This window comes from Embiotoca jacksoni, unplaced genomic scaffold (genome assembly GCF_022577435.1).
Source record: "Embiotoca jacksoni isolate LCO1_2020_lvr unplaced genomic scaffold, fEmbJac1.0.p SCAF_17, whole genome shotgun sequence".
NCBI classification, from domain to species: Eukaryota; Metazoa; Chordata; class Actinopteri; family Embiotocidae; genus Embiotoca; species Embiotoca jacksoni.
In genome coordinates this window covers 1,671,194-1,683,498 of record NW_027185307.1, presented here as the reverse complement: position 1 = coordinate 1,683,498, position 12,305 = coordinate 1,671,194, and the positions used below count along the sequence as shown (strand labels likewise).

Genomic DNA, 12,305 nt, shown 5'->3' with positions numbered 1-12,305 from the left:
TTTTAGACAGGCTTCAAGTTTTACTAACTGATTAGTTTCATTTGGTTTTATAGAAAGATATAGCTGAGTGTCATCTGCATAACAATGGAAGTTGATGCAGTGCTTCCTGATGACATCTGCTAATGGAAGCATGTACAAAGTAAAAAGTATTGGGCCTAACACTGAGCCTTGTGGAACTCCATAACTAACTCTTGTTTGTCTGGAAGATTCATTGTTGACATGAATAAACTGGAATCTAGCTGAGAAGACTTTAGAGGGACAGACTGGGACCATTGGACCTCCACACCCTCCACAGCCTCCTGACGTCCTGCATTAATATCTGCTACAGATATTAATATCTGCTACATCGGCTGCTCTGCTGCAGAATGAACATCATTTGAATCTCAGAGGGCGACAGGTGTCAGTCTGTCTACCGTCGGTGACGTCTGCACCGTCATGTGCAGGAAAATCATCATGTGCATTAAAGGTCTCCTTTCTGTTCCCAGAGTCAGAACTAAAGTTGGAGAAGCAGCATTCAGTTTTTCTGCTCCACATTTGTGGAACAAAGTCCCAGAAAGCTGCAGGTCTGCTGAGACTTTCAGATCCTTTAAATAATTTTCTGTTTGGCGCCTTTCATTGAACTCAATTTAATATCTTTCACTGCACTACAACCTATTTCTATGTTCGGCACTTTGAATTGCTGTTAAAATGTGCAATACAAATAAACTGGCCTTGCCTAAAGACTCTCCACACCCTCCTCAGCAGAAGAACTGTAGGGATCAGGGAGGATGAAGAGTTTATTCATCAGAGGAGAAAACTGCTAAAGTCCAGCGAGGTCAGAGAAATATTCTTCATACGTTTTAATGACAGTTAATGAAACTCTACAGATGATATCGTGTAGCGATGATGTTTGTGGTCGAGACATTCACTTCTCCCACTCAACAAAGAACACAGAGATGAAAGTGATAGAAGATATTTGGTGACTGGAAACTTTCATCAGCAGCGATCACTCACACAAACACTTCCACAGCCTTGGATTGACACGCAGTTCATTCAATATCCACTGGAGGTCGCTGTCCAGTCTGTGCCCATTACCAACAAGAGTGCATTTTATTTTGATCAACCAATCACATCTTTTAAAAGGATGCGTCAGCTGGCAATGGGGTCGACCACGCCTCCTCAATAAGATAAAGGTTTCTGTCCTTTCCTGCTCTGAGAAGTTTCCTAAATCACTCCTGAGACTCCGACTAATGTGGTTGTTTTAATAAACATAAACAGTTATTGATGAGTTTATATTTCCTCACCTGTATCTGGTTCTTTGGCCCCGCCCACAGGAAACACTGCACAGTGCCCAACTGGACCAGGAGCTCCACACGCAGGGAGCCTGGCAGCTGTGATTGGTGCAGAGCAGCTGTCCGTCAGAGCAGCTGCAGTTGTTACAATCCACCTGGTGCAAGCTGCCGGCCGCCCACATCTGTCCCAGAGAGTCCACACAGTCACACTGCCACAGCTGCACACACACGCCGTCCTGCTGCAGCTGACCTGGACACACACACACACACACACACACACACACACACACACACACACACACACACCAAATTGTTACTCAGACTGTGAGGTCATGAACAGACAGGGGTTCTGCTAAGGTCTGCATCAGCTCACTGAAACTGCATTAAACATATTTTCTCACACCTCTAGTGGTTTCAATCATTATTTTGATCTCAGCAGTTTCAGTTCAAAACCAATTCAACGTGCATTATCTACATTTTACTCACAAGTGGAACAGAAACAAGTTACAAATACAGCAACGAACTTGTGAGCAGACAGTTACCTACTTGTGCTTTCAGTGGACACAAAGCAACATTATCATTATTCTTTATTTCATAAATTCAAATATTTTTTGTCCTCGTTGCTCATTCTTGTCTGTCAACACCAAATATCTTTATCTGATAAAATCTCCACTGTGCTCAGCAGCTCGTCTCCAGTGTGCCTACTGTCAGTCGACAGGCAGCTTACAACCAGCTGCAGTGAGAGTAAATACAAAACAATAAAGTTATGGGCTGCAAAGCCCAAAAAAATGATCTGAAAGGTGCTAAAAAATAGTTTTTAAAAGTCTGGTGAGAGCTTCCTGTGGTCGTCATTATGAGTGACACCTTTCACATACAGACAGCCATGTGATCCATTGTTGATTTAAAAATGTCTCATGTAGCCAGTTTATTGTACCGAGGTGGAGGCAGAATACATGAGACCTCAAAACTACCTCTAAAATTAGATCAATAAAAACTAAACTGCACAGTTAAAAACTATTAAGTGTGAAAGTATGTTTTTGTAATTTGGGTGAACTGACCGCAGCACAAACACAAACGTACACACAGACACATATATGCTTATCTGTTGAACACCAGCAGGGACAGGACCTTTAGGGAAGAGTCATCCCCCCTCCCACACACACACACACACACACACACACACACACACACACACACACACACACAGAGCCATATCTTTTAATAGAAGGACGGCAGTGTGGGTACCTTCAGGGCAGCGGCAGCCCGGTTGACATTCGGCGCTGCCCTGGCACTCGATGCCCTGCTGCAGGTCTGAGCAGCGCTGGGGACATTGGTTGGCACACAACACGAACTCCTGGCCCGATGGGCACCCTTCCTCGTCTGACAATACACAAACAGAAGGTCATGAATTTTCCCATGATGCCGCGGGCACTTTCCTTTCCATAACGTGCCTCACTGAGGATGCTGATCACGGGCTGAGCTGACTCTTTCAACACAGAGAAAACAGCCATATGCTGAATTAATGAGCACTCATCCATGCACAGGATGAACTTAGTCTGAGGTCACAGTAATCTACACATCCAGTGTGTGTGTGTGTGTGTGTGTGTGTGTGTGTGTGTGTGTGTGTGTGTGTGTGTGTGTCAGTCTCACCACACGGTTTGGTGTTGCAGGGTTTGACCTGGTTCTTCTCTCCTTCACACTTCCTGCCTCCGTTCTTGGGCGGAGGGCTGGAGCAGGAGCGGGTTCGGATGGAGCGTCCGCCACCGCAGCGCTTATCACAGCGGGACCAGGGACTCCACCGGGACCAGCCTCCGTCCACTACATCATCCCGACACACACACACAGGCAGGAGCGTCAACACTGAGCACATCCCTCTGAGTGAACAACCTGGCACCTCATTACAGGTTCACCTTGAAATGTGTCGTGAGAAATTCAGCCTCTCTCAAAAAAAGCAAAAGTTTGAGGAAAACCTGAAAACAAATGTTAAGAGTTCATTTTGAATAACATGCCATATGTTCTTTGAGGAGCCCAAACCAGCGAGTTCTTTTGACATGTTTTGTATCATGTTCTAAAACCTGTTTCTGTTGTATGTGGATGTGTAATATACTAATTTATGTAACGCTGTACAATGTCTATTGCCTTGTTTGTTTAGTTCAGGGTTCCTACTCCAATTCTGACTTTCACTGACTGCAAAGTTCAATTTCTATAACAGTCCATTTTGTGCTGGTCAGACAAATGCAGCCGCATTATTTTAGTCCCATCCGTTTGTGAGCTTTATTTACTAGTTTACAGGCGTTTTCATTACAAAACTTTAAAAAAAATGTTTAGCTGCTTCAACAATAAACTGAGCAAAATACTTCCTCTTAAATGGGAAAGAAATCAATGAATGTCCTTGGCCTGAAGATTCTCCTCCACTGAGCTGCAGCACTGCAGTGATGCTTCTGTCAATAGTAGTTTCACAAACTTTACATCTGGCTTTTCTGTTGTCGAGTATAACTCTTTGAAGTCATCATTTTGTAGCCAAAATCCTTAAAATGTAAATTTTCCTGGCACGTTTTCCTTAATTAGCAGCTCCAGGAAAAAGCCCATCTTGGCTGAAGTGACTGTTGAAGAGCTGGAAGGAGATAAAATCACTCAGGAAAAGAGTTCAATAACAACCTACTGGTAAATGGCAACTAAAATTTAAACATGCCTCAAACTACATTACATGAGATTCCATGACTTGACCCAGACAATAATCTAATCCTGTGACTTTTTATGTCAGGAAAAAACTTCTATAATATTCCAGAAACTCCACGACCCTGTTTATTGGTGCTCACTCACTGCCAAGGAACTGCAGAGGGAAATTAGTTTCAACATCTACATGCTTCCACAAGCTCAGATTATGGAAAACAACAAAGTGTGTTATCATAATTATGCAGATGATACACACATTTACATAACTACAACACCAGGGGACTATGAACCCATACAAGGGCTGCAAGATGCATTGAACAAATCAACAACTGGATGTGCCAGAAGTTTTTTCAATTAAACAAAGAAAAAACAGAAGTCATTGTTTTTGGTGTCGAGGAAGAACGATTGAAAGTCAATCAGTGACGTTTAAAACCACAAACCAAGTCATAAGTCGAGGAGTCATGGATTCAGACCTCAATCTGAACACACAGCAGGACAATTACAAAATCAGCCTGCTATCACCTGAAGAATATATCGAGGATTAGAGGACTTATGTCTCAACAGGATTTGGAAAAACTTCAGTAGACTGGACTACTGTAACGGTGTGTTCAAGGGTCTCTGTAAAAAGTCAGTCAGATAGCAGCTGATTCAGAGCGCTGCAGCTCGAGTCCTCACTGAGACCAAGAAACTGGACCACATCCCTCCAGTTCTGAGGTCTTTACACCAGCTTCCTGTCCAACAAAGAATCCACTTCAAAATCCTGCTGCTGGTCTATAAAGCTCTGAACGGTTTATTTGTGATCTGCTGCTCCTTTATGAACCATCCCGACCCCTCAGGTCGTCTGGGACGGGTCTACTTCCTGTTCCCAGAGTCAGAACTAAACACGCAGAAGCAGCGTTCAGTTTCTATGTTCCACATATCTGGAACAAAGTCCCAGAAAGCTGCAGGTCTGCTGAGACTCTCAGATCCTTTAAATCAAGACTGAATACTTTTGTGTTTGCTGCCTTTCACTGAACCACATTTGAGCATTTCTTAACGTGAACTGTAATGTTCATCCTATTTTTAGCTTGTTTAATGTTTTAATCACTGTTTTAAATTTTTAAATCACTGTTCTTAATTGTTGTTTAATGTCCTTTTCTTCTGCCTTATGTTTTGATGCTTTTAATGGTTTTATGTGAAGCACTTTAAGTTGCCTTGTTGTTGAAATGTGCTCTACAAATAAACTTGCCTCGCCTTACATCAAATTAAATGTTTTATGGTTCTCTGGCATTTCTTTCTAGACTTTATTTTGAGCTTTTGTCACTATCAAACTTTCCTGTTTTTAATGATAATGCAGTTTTAATGTCGACCGTTTTAACATGTCTGTACTGCATTATTAAACAGAAAAAAATAACTCTTGGGGTCAAATTTACTGTGAAGGACTTCATATCTCCAGCAGTTTGGCAGACTACAGTTCATTCCCTTCATTTCTAAAATGAATGGAAATCAATGTTAACCAATAGATTTCTATAAACCTGAGGTCTGGAAATCTTTCCATAGTTGACACTTGTGCTAAATACAGGAAGTGTCATAAGGAACATCACTTCTAATAACTGAGCCGGTTGAATTGAAGATGAAAACTGGACTCCACATGCTGCTGTAGTTATCTAACCTGTGCAGGGCCGGATGTTACAGAAGCGATTCTCCAGGTTCCCTCCGAGGATGTCCTCGCACCACGAGCCGTTGGTACCGGGGTTCAGGAAGGTCCGGATCCTCTGCTGCTGACCGACTCCGCAGGACCGTGAGCAGGAGCGCCACTCCCCCCACTCCGTCCACGAACAGTTCCTCCATGCACAGTCGGGCCTGACACACACCTCGCCTCCATATGGGAACATATCAAACATTAATACAGTTGTGAGGATCTTTGTTCAGTTGGTCTCCTGTTCTGTTTCTCTCTGTTGCCACTACAGTTTACTTTACCGACAGTGGGCCATCTGTTTACTGTATTCAAATGTGGGTATATCCATTCATTGAAACCTTTGAACCCTGCAGCCTATTTTCAGGGTCATTTCACTACCTTCAGTTTTAAGTTCATATCTTGGTTGTTGTTGGTGCTAACCATTCATGCTCTGTCTTGTTTTTTTCAAGACAGTTTAGGCTATCCAGATCTTTTATCATTAAATTTGATAATACTTGAGAGACTAGAGATTTTTTTATATTAGCTTTTATATCAAGGACAAATGTTTATGTTTTTACATGTATCTCACCATACTATATTGTCAGTAGCTATGTCTTTTTAGAGTTGTGTAAAGGAGATTGTTTAGAATCTGGAAATATCTGAACCATGCTTGTGGGACACTGACTCAAATGGATAAATATGTGCTCAGTGCCTGACAGAAAATAAATGTATACAGTAAATGTCCTGAATGTCTCCGGGTGTCCCGGAGCCCAAACCAGAGACTCGCACTAAGGACATACGGACCTGGGATATACCTGATAAGTCCACTGTAGTGTCGGCCCATTAATACATTATTATTATTATCTTTTTTCATACAAAGTGGGATGTAATGTCAGTCCCATGTTGGGGACAGTACAGAAGTCAGCAGATTTTAAAACTGCTGGATTAGCTGAAAACTGACAAACAGAAAAACAACAGGTACCATCAGAAAGGCTCAGTTCTGCTGTTTATTCTGAAATACAGCACGTTGTGAAGCGACCGGGCGTTCTGGAATTATACATGATATATTTCTCTGCAATGCTTGGTCACACTGATATTTCTGGAAAGCTCAAGTTGTGCAGTTTCAGAGGATACGCTCTGCATGTCTGTGATCAATACGCGATGCGTAATCCAACCGAGAGGAAGGGGCGGGAATCTGAGGCCAGACTGGTGTTTGAAGCATGAGAATGAGAATCTTATTGATAAAGCATTTAAGCTCTTCACTTTATTTATCTTCCTTCACTGCTCTGTTGTGTGCACTGACACAGACACACATTTCACACAAATGAACGTGAACATGGAACTAGTATTTTCTTTATAGTATTTCCATTTGTTTATGCTCACTACTCTTTAGCTCCATTGTTGGAATATAAACTTTAGATTAAAATAAAACAATAAACACTTCAATGTCCTCATTATGTTGACATTGACACATAACTCTCAAAGCTACAGAGTACCACAGTGGTCCTGCACTGACCTCATCTGCTCTGGTTAGTGAATAAAACAACACGTCTATGGCATCATCAGTTCTGTTGTTTCTCAGATCAACTTTGTGAACATTACAAACACACAAGCTCTAAACATTAAAATAGTTCATCCTTTGTTGTATCACATGAGTCAGCAAAACAACTGAGTTTCACAGACTGACAATGCCCTCCTGTTCTTAAGTTCTCCCATACAAACGACATTTGAGCCGCAGGCTGCTGCTCATGAGTGCAAAAACTCCACCGACTCTTGTGACCTCACTTCTCAATGACTTGCTGCTATGGACGTTTTATACCGTGACACTGAGCCCTGTTTGGTTTGCAGGAGATGCACTGAGTACTGAGTCCTACCTGGACACTGGGGCAGGTTGCAGGCCTTCTCCTGGTGAGAGCTTGCAGAGCAGGGAGGTTTGACACACTGTCGATGGCGGGACTTCACGGCAGGGCTGAGAGCGTCGGTGCAGGTCTGAGAGCAGGGACTCCACAAGGACCACGGAGAGAAGCCAGAATCCTCATCTGGAGAAGATGGGGGATTAATAAAGGAAGAAAAGAAAAAGGTGGCAGAAGCAGAAGAATAAAAGTAGTATTGTGTTTTTTAAATGCTGTTATTTTACCCGGTACGGCTGGTTCTTCTGTTGGAGCAACAACAACTGCCAAAAAGCAAAAACAGGAACGTATTCATCACCAAATATCACCAACAAAGTTTCCCTCTTCATTACATACAGCCACTGTACCTGGACAGTCAGGAGCCTGGCAGTAGGTCGTTTCCTGCCGTGGCCCCTGGCACTGCCTCCCTCCGTGGGCCGGCTGCGTGCAGCCTCTGGAGCGAGTCTTCAGTCCCAGACCGCCACAGGAGAGCGAGCAGGGGCTCCAGGAGCCCCAGGGAGACAGACCCCCATCGACCGGGCAGCGCTCCAGGGAACAGTTCCACCTGCCGTGTTCACAGCCACTGCAGGGAGCAGAGGGAGGAGGACGATGGGAAGTTGACAACTCAAAAAGACAGAAATGTGGACTTGATGCCACTATTTTATAACGTCATGTGTTTTTCATTTGAAATGCAACTGGGGTGCTTTAATCTGTTACTTTAAAAGATCTAAATAAGGATCTTTCAGGGTTTTAGACATTTTAGAGACATAAATGAACCCTCTAATTGTCCAGCATTAAGAAACTGTGGGTGATTCTCTGCTCACCAGGTGCTGCAGTCATGAAGAAATGAATCTCCAGACTGGAGCTCCATCCCCTCTGAGATGTTCTGGAGGAGCAGAGATGAGACTGGTGTGATGGAGACACTCTGCATGGAAGCCAGAAACTCTTTATCCACCAGACACGGACACTCCTGAAACAAAGTGACATTCTCGTTAATTCATTTGAGCTGATTTCACACTGTTTGGAAAAACTGAAGTTGCTGCGGACCCACCAGTAGGCAGCCTGCGAGGTGCTGGTAGGTGTGCGGCGGACAGTGGCAGCCTTCCTCGCAGCCATCAGAGTAGCAGCCCTCCCTGCCGCTGACCTGAGCACAGCTGAAGGGACAGCCTTCACCTCGTTCACACTCCCTGTACAGCCGGCCAGGAGGACAGCCCACCTCTGCTCAACGGCATCACGTCAGCACAGAGACAGCGATGAAAGATACAAAAGACAAAAACAAAAAAAGGGTGCTTTGAGTCTTACAATCAATATAATCCGGATGTCATGGCGACAGATATTATGGAGGAAACAGGGACTCACCGAGGCAGACGTGAGTGTTGCAGGTTTTGCTCTGGTGAGCGATGCCGCTGCAGGGTGGAGAGCTGCAGAGACGAGAGCGCCACTGCTGCCCTCCACCACAGCTGACGGAGCACACGGACCACCGAGACCAGGGCAGCCACGGGCCCGTGGAGTCTGCACGCACACACACACACACACACACACACACACACACACACACACACACACACACACAGTGAGGTGAAGAGAAACTGAATGAAACACAGATAGTCATCACAAACACTGTAAATCTAATTTCAACGTAACAAATTACGTGAGTGCTTTCAATCCAGTGCATGTCACCACATGAATGCACAGCAAGTAAGAACACAACAGTTTAAAGTACCAAGAAAGAAGCATCTACTGTTTTCAAATTGCACTCTAAAAAACGAATTTCTCTCCCAGTTGTGTTGAAGTCTAAAAACACAAGTTCTAATGTGGAACGGCAGCCATGAGTACCTGCACACGAGTGTGTGTTGCAGTCTCTCGGCTGCTCGGCGGCACCCAGACAGCCTCGTCCACCACTCTGAGGGGACGGATTGTCACACAGACGTCTCCTGAACTTCACTCCTCCGCCACAAGGAAGTGAGCACTCGGTCCAGGCTCCCCATTGGCTCCAGCCACCGTCGACGTGGCAACCAGGGACAGACTGACACTGCAGAACGCCGGCCTCACATGAGCTGAGACGAGACAACAAAACACAAAAAGGATGGAATATCAAGACGTTGAACTTTTGGTGTTTGGATTATTATCATCTGAATATATTGATTTGATTACAGAGAGTACTGTACTGTACCAGTTTTTACAGTCGCTGATGATGTTGTCTCCTGAATTCACAAACTGCCAATCAGATCCACCGGGCCATACCCATGATGCATTTCTGGAATCCAGATCACCTGCACAAAGAGACAAATTAATAACCAGCTGAATGTGATTCCTGTAACAGAGACAGAAACCAGCTGATGAGTCCAACACAGTTCACCAGAACTTCACGTTAACGTTTATCACATCGACAGAATATGAATCGGACCGGCGGCCGAGCTGTTGTGGTATTTGCAGCGACACTCCTCCCTGGTCACACACGCTCCATCCTGTAGCACCGTGTCGCCGGGACAACCGCAGGTCCGGCTGCACCCGGGGGAGTCCAAACACTCCGTGTCGCCGTGGAGATCGGAACAGGAGCGAGGGCAGGGCTTCCCACAGGACCACTCCTCCTGGCCTCCACCACAGTCTTCAGGACACAGGGAGGGAGAGGATCAGCACAGAGGGGGAGTCACGGCTGCTATCTTATAGACGTACGCTTGTCTGAGGCAAAATAAAAGAATTCCTTCCTTCCAAAATAAAATTCCCTGATATGCAGAGGAACATGGGAGGGCAGGGGGAGTTCAACCAAATCACTCATCTTCCCTTTACGGCAGCTATTCTGTCTCGACAGGCCTTTTGGATTTTTTATTTACTGCTGTTCCACAAACATCCACAATAAACAAACAATCCTTTATTATGCTGACCCGAGCAGACAGTTATGTTGTCGTGGCAGCCGCGACTTTGCCTGCTTTCTCCCAGACAGGGAAGACCAGCGAATCTGGCAGGAGGACTGTTACAGTCCCGGGTACGAGTGGACGAGCCGGCGCACCCATCACACTCAGACCACGAGGACCAGGGACTCCACGAACCGTGAACTGGAGAGAGATGAGGAGGAGGAGGAGGAGGAGAGGCACAAACAAACTATCTGTAACTGAGCGAGAATCAGGAGCTGAAAAGGAAAACAGAGAGAGGTGGACACATCGTGGCAAACAAAAGAAAACGTAAAAGAGGACAAATGATAACAACAAATAAAACACATTAAAAGCTTCTTTATGAAGCGACTGCAGAGGAACGCTTCATATTTGTGACAGAGAGATGTGAAAGTCTGCAGTGAAACCAAACAGAAGCTTCTGATTCTGAGTAATTCCAGACAAAACCATCTGATCAGTAAACTCACTCTCTGCCGAGGCCTTCACTTACTTATAATAGTTGTGTTTCGGTTCCCGACCATCTTACCTGGGCAGAAGGTGATGACGGGGCAGGGCTGCCTCTGGATCTGAACTCCGACGCCGTTGTGTACCTCCTGTTCTCCGGAGCAGGACTCCCCTCCAGCCCTGGGTCCAGGACACCCACAGCTCCTGTAGCGGGACACCGACTCTGCCCCGCAGGTCCTGGAGCAGGGAGTCCACTCGGACCACTCACACCAGCCACCCGACACTAGACAGACATGTGATAAATCCATGAATCATATTCATTTAATCTCACACAGAAACGAGCAGCTGTCTTCACTCACCTGGGCAGGTGTCTCTCGTGCAGTTGAACCTCCCCCCCTCACAGGTGCTGAAACACAGAAGGAAAGACACATGAACACAGAGGAACTGAACCTTTCTTTCTCCCCTGCTGGTTCTCTGTGGGTGTCTTCAGTGAGCCGTGTGGAGGATTTAGTGACATCTACTGGTGAGGTTGCAGACTGCAACCAACTGAACACCCCCCCACCCCACCCTTCCCTCCCAGATGTGCAGGATAATCTATGGTGGCAGCATAGTGTGTGAGCTAGAGCAGGAGTGTCCAACCTTTTATCCTCTGAGAGCTCCTTTGATCTACTGGGTACATCGCAATCTACTGGTTGGAGACGCCTGCTCTGGAGCCAGTGTTTGGTTTGGCCTTTCTGGGCTACTGTAGTAAAAATGGGGGTGCAAGATGGCTGAATTTGTGGATATAAAGGGTATCAACAGTCGTTGAAATATACAAAATCTATTAGCAACTTTTGTTCTTCCTTTTTTCCCATTTTTCCAAGCATCTGGATGTAATGTGTTACTTCTGTCAGAAGGTGGCGGTAAAACACCTGAAAGTTGTCTGATCTGCAATTGAACAACAATGCACTGTTTTTTATACACTGATAAAAACACAATTATAAATATGACTATAATTCATTTCTGTCAATAGATCCCTGTAGATCCTGCACACTGAACCTGTAATGTGTTGTATGTTCATGTATTGTGTTGCTCCTTGTGTCTATCCTCCTGACCAGTTGTTGCATCCATCGGGGGCCTCCGTGGTGTCTCCTGGTTCCAGCCGGTGTCCAGTGTTGAGGTCCAAGCAGGGACAGTCGTCCCTCTCCACACAGACGGTACTGTTACCAGACAGCACCTTTCCCTCCGTACAGTAACATCCTGGTTCACAGTGCCACTCACAGTGCTGAGACAGGAGAAAACATACTTATCTTCTGTATGTAAGCATGACTGAGTGTTAAAGGAGTGTTTATGTGTGACAACACGCTCACAGCCAGGTCGTCACAGGATCGAGGGCAGGACGGCCCGCAGCTGCTGAACACGGTGCCCGAGACCCGAGAACACGGCGCCACTGAAAACACACGCATGTTGTTATATCACGGACACTATTCTCCACAGT

General features: G+C 45.3%; 1 protein-coding gene across 1 annotated transcript in view; it reads right to left on the bottom strand.

Moving 5' to 3' along the window:
• The window catches only part of sspo (SCO-spondin), a 100,104-nt gene that overhangs the window by 36,556 nt on the left and 51,243 nt on the right, over positions 1-12,305 (bottom strand). Inside the window, exons 77-94 of the mRNA XM_069151234.1 lie at positions 12,178-12,257; positions 11,923-12,092; positions 11,188-11,234; positions 10,911-11,111; positions 10,379-10,549; positions 9,901-10,101; positions 9,667-9,766; positions 9,330-9,550; positions 8,853-9,005; positions 8,545-8,711; positions 8,318-8,463; positions 7,862-8,076; positions 7,742-7,777; positions 7,479-7,643; positions 5,599-5,805; positions 2,922-3,089; positions 2,517-2,651; positions 1,284-1,521 (exon numbers count right to left, since the gene is read on the bottom strand). Of these exons, the coding sequence (XP_069007335.1) occupies positions 1,284-1,521; positions 2,517-2,651; positions 2,922-3,089; positions 5,599-5,805; positions 7,479-7,643; positions 7,742-7,777; positions 7,862-8,076; positions 8,318-8,463; positions 8,545-8,711; positions 8,853-9,005; positions 9,330-9,550; positions 9,667-9,766; positions 9,901-10,101; positions 10,379-10,549; positions 10,911-11,111; positions 11,188-11,234; positions 11,923-12,092; positions 12,178-12,257 (2,821 nt within the window). The remainder of the gene's footprint in view (positions 1-1,283; positions 1,522-2,516; positions 2,652-2,921; positions 3,090-5,598; positions 5,806-7,478; positions 7,644-7,741; positions 7,778-7,861; positions 8,077-8,317; positions 8,464-8,544; positions 8,712-8,852; positions 9,006-9,329; positions 9,551-9,666; positions 9,767-9,900; positions 10,102-10,378; positions 10,550-10,910; positions 11,112-11,187; positions 11,235-11,922; positions 12,093-12,177; positions 12,258-12,305) is intronic.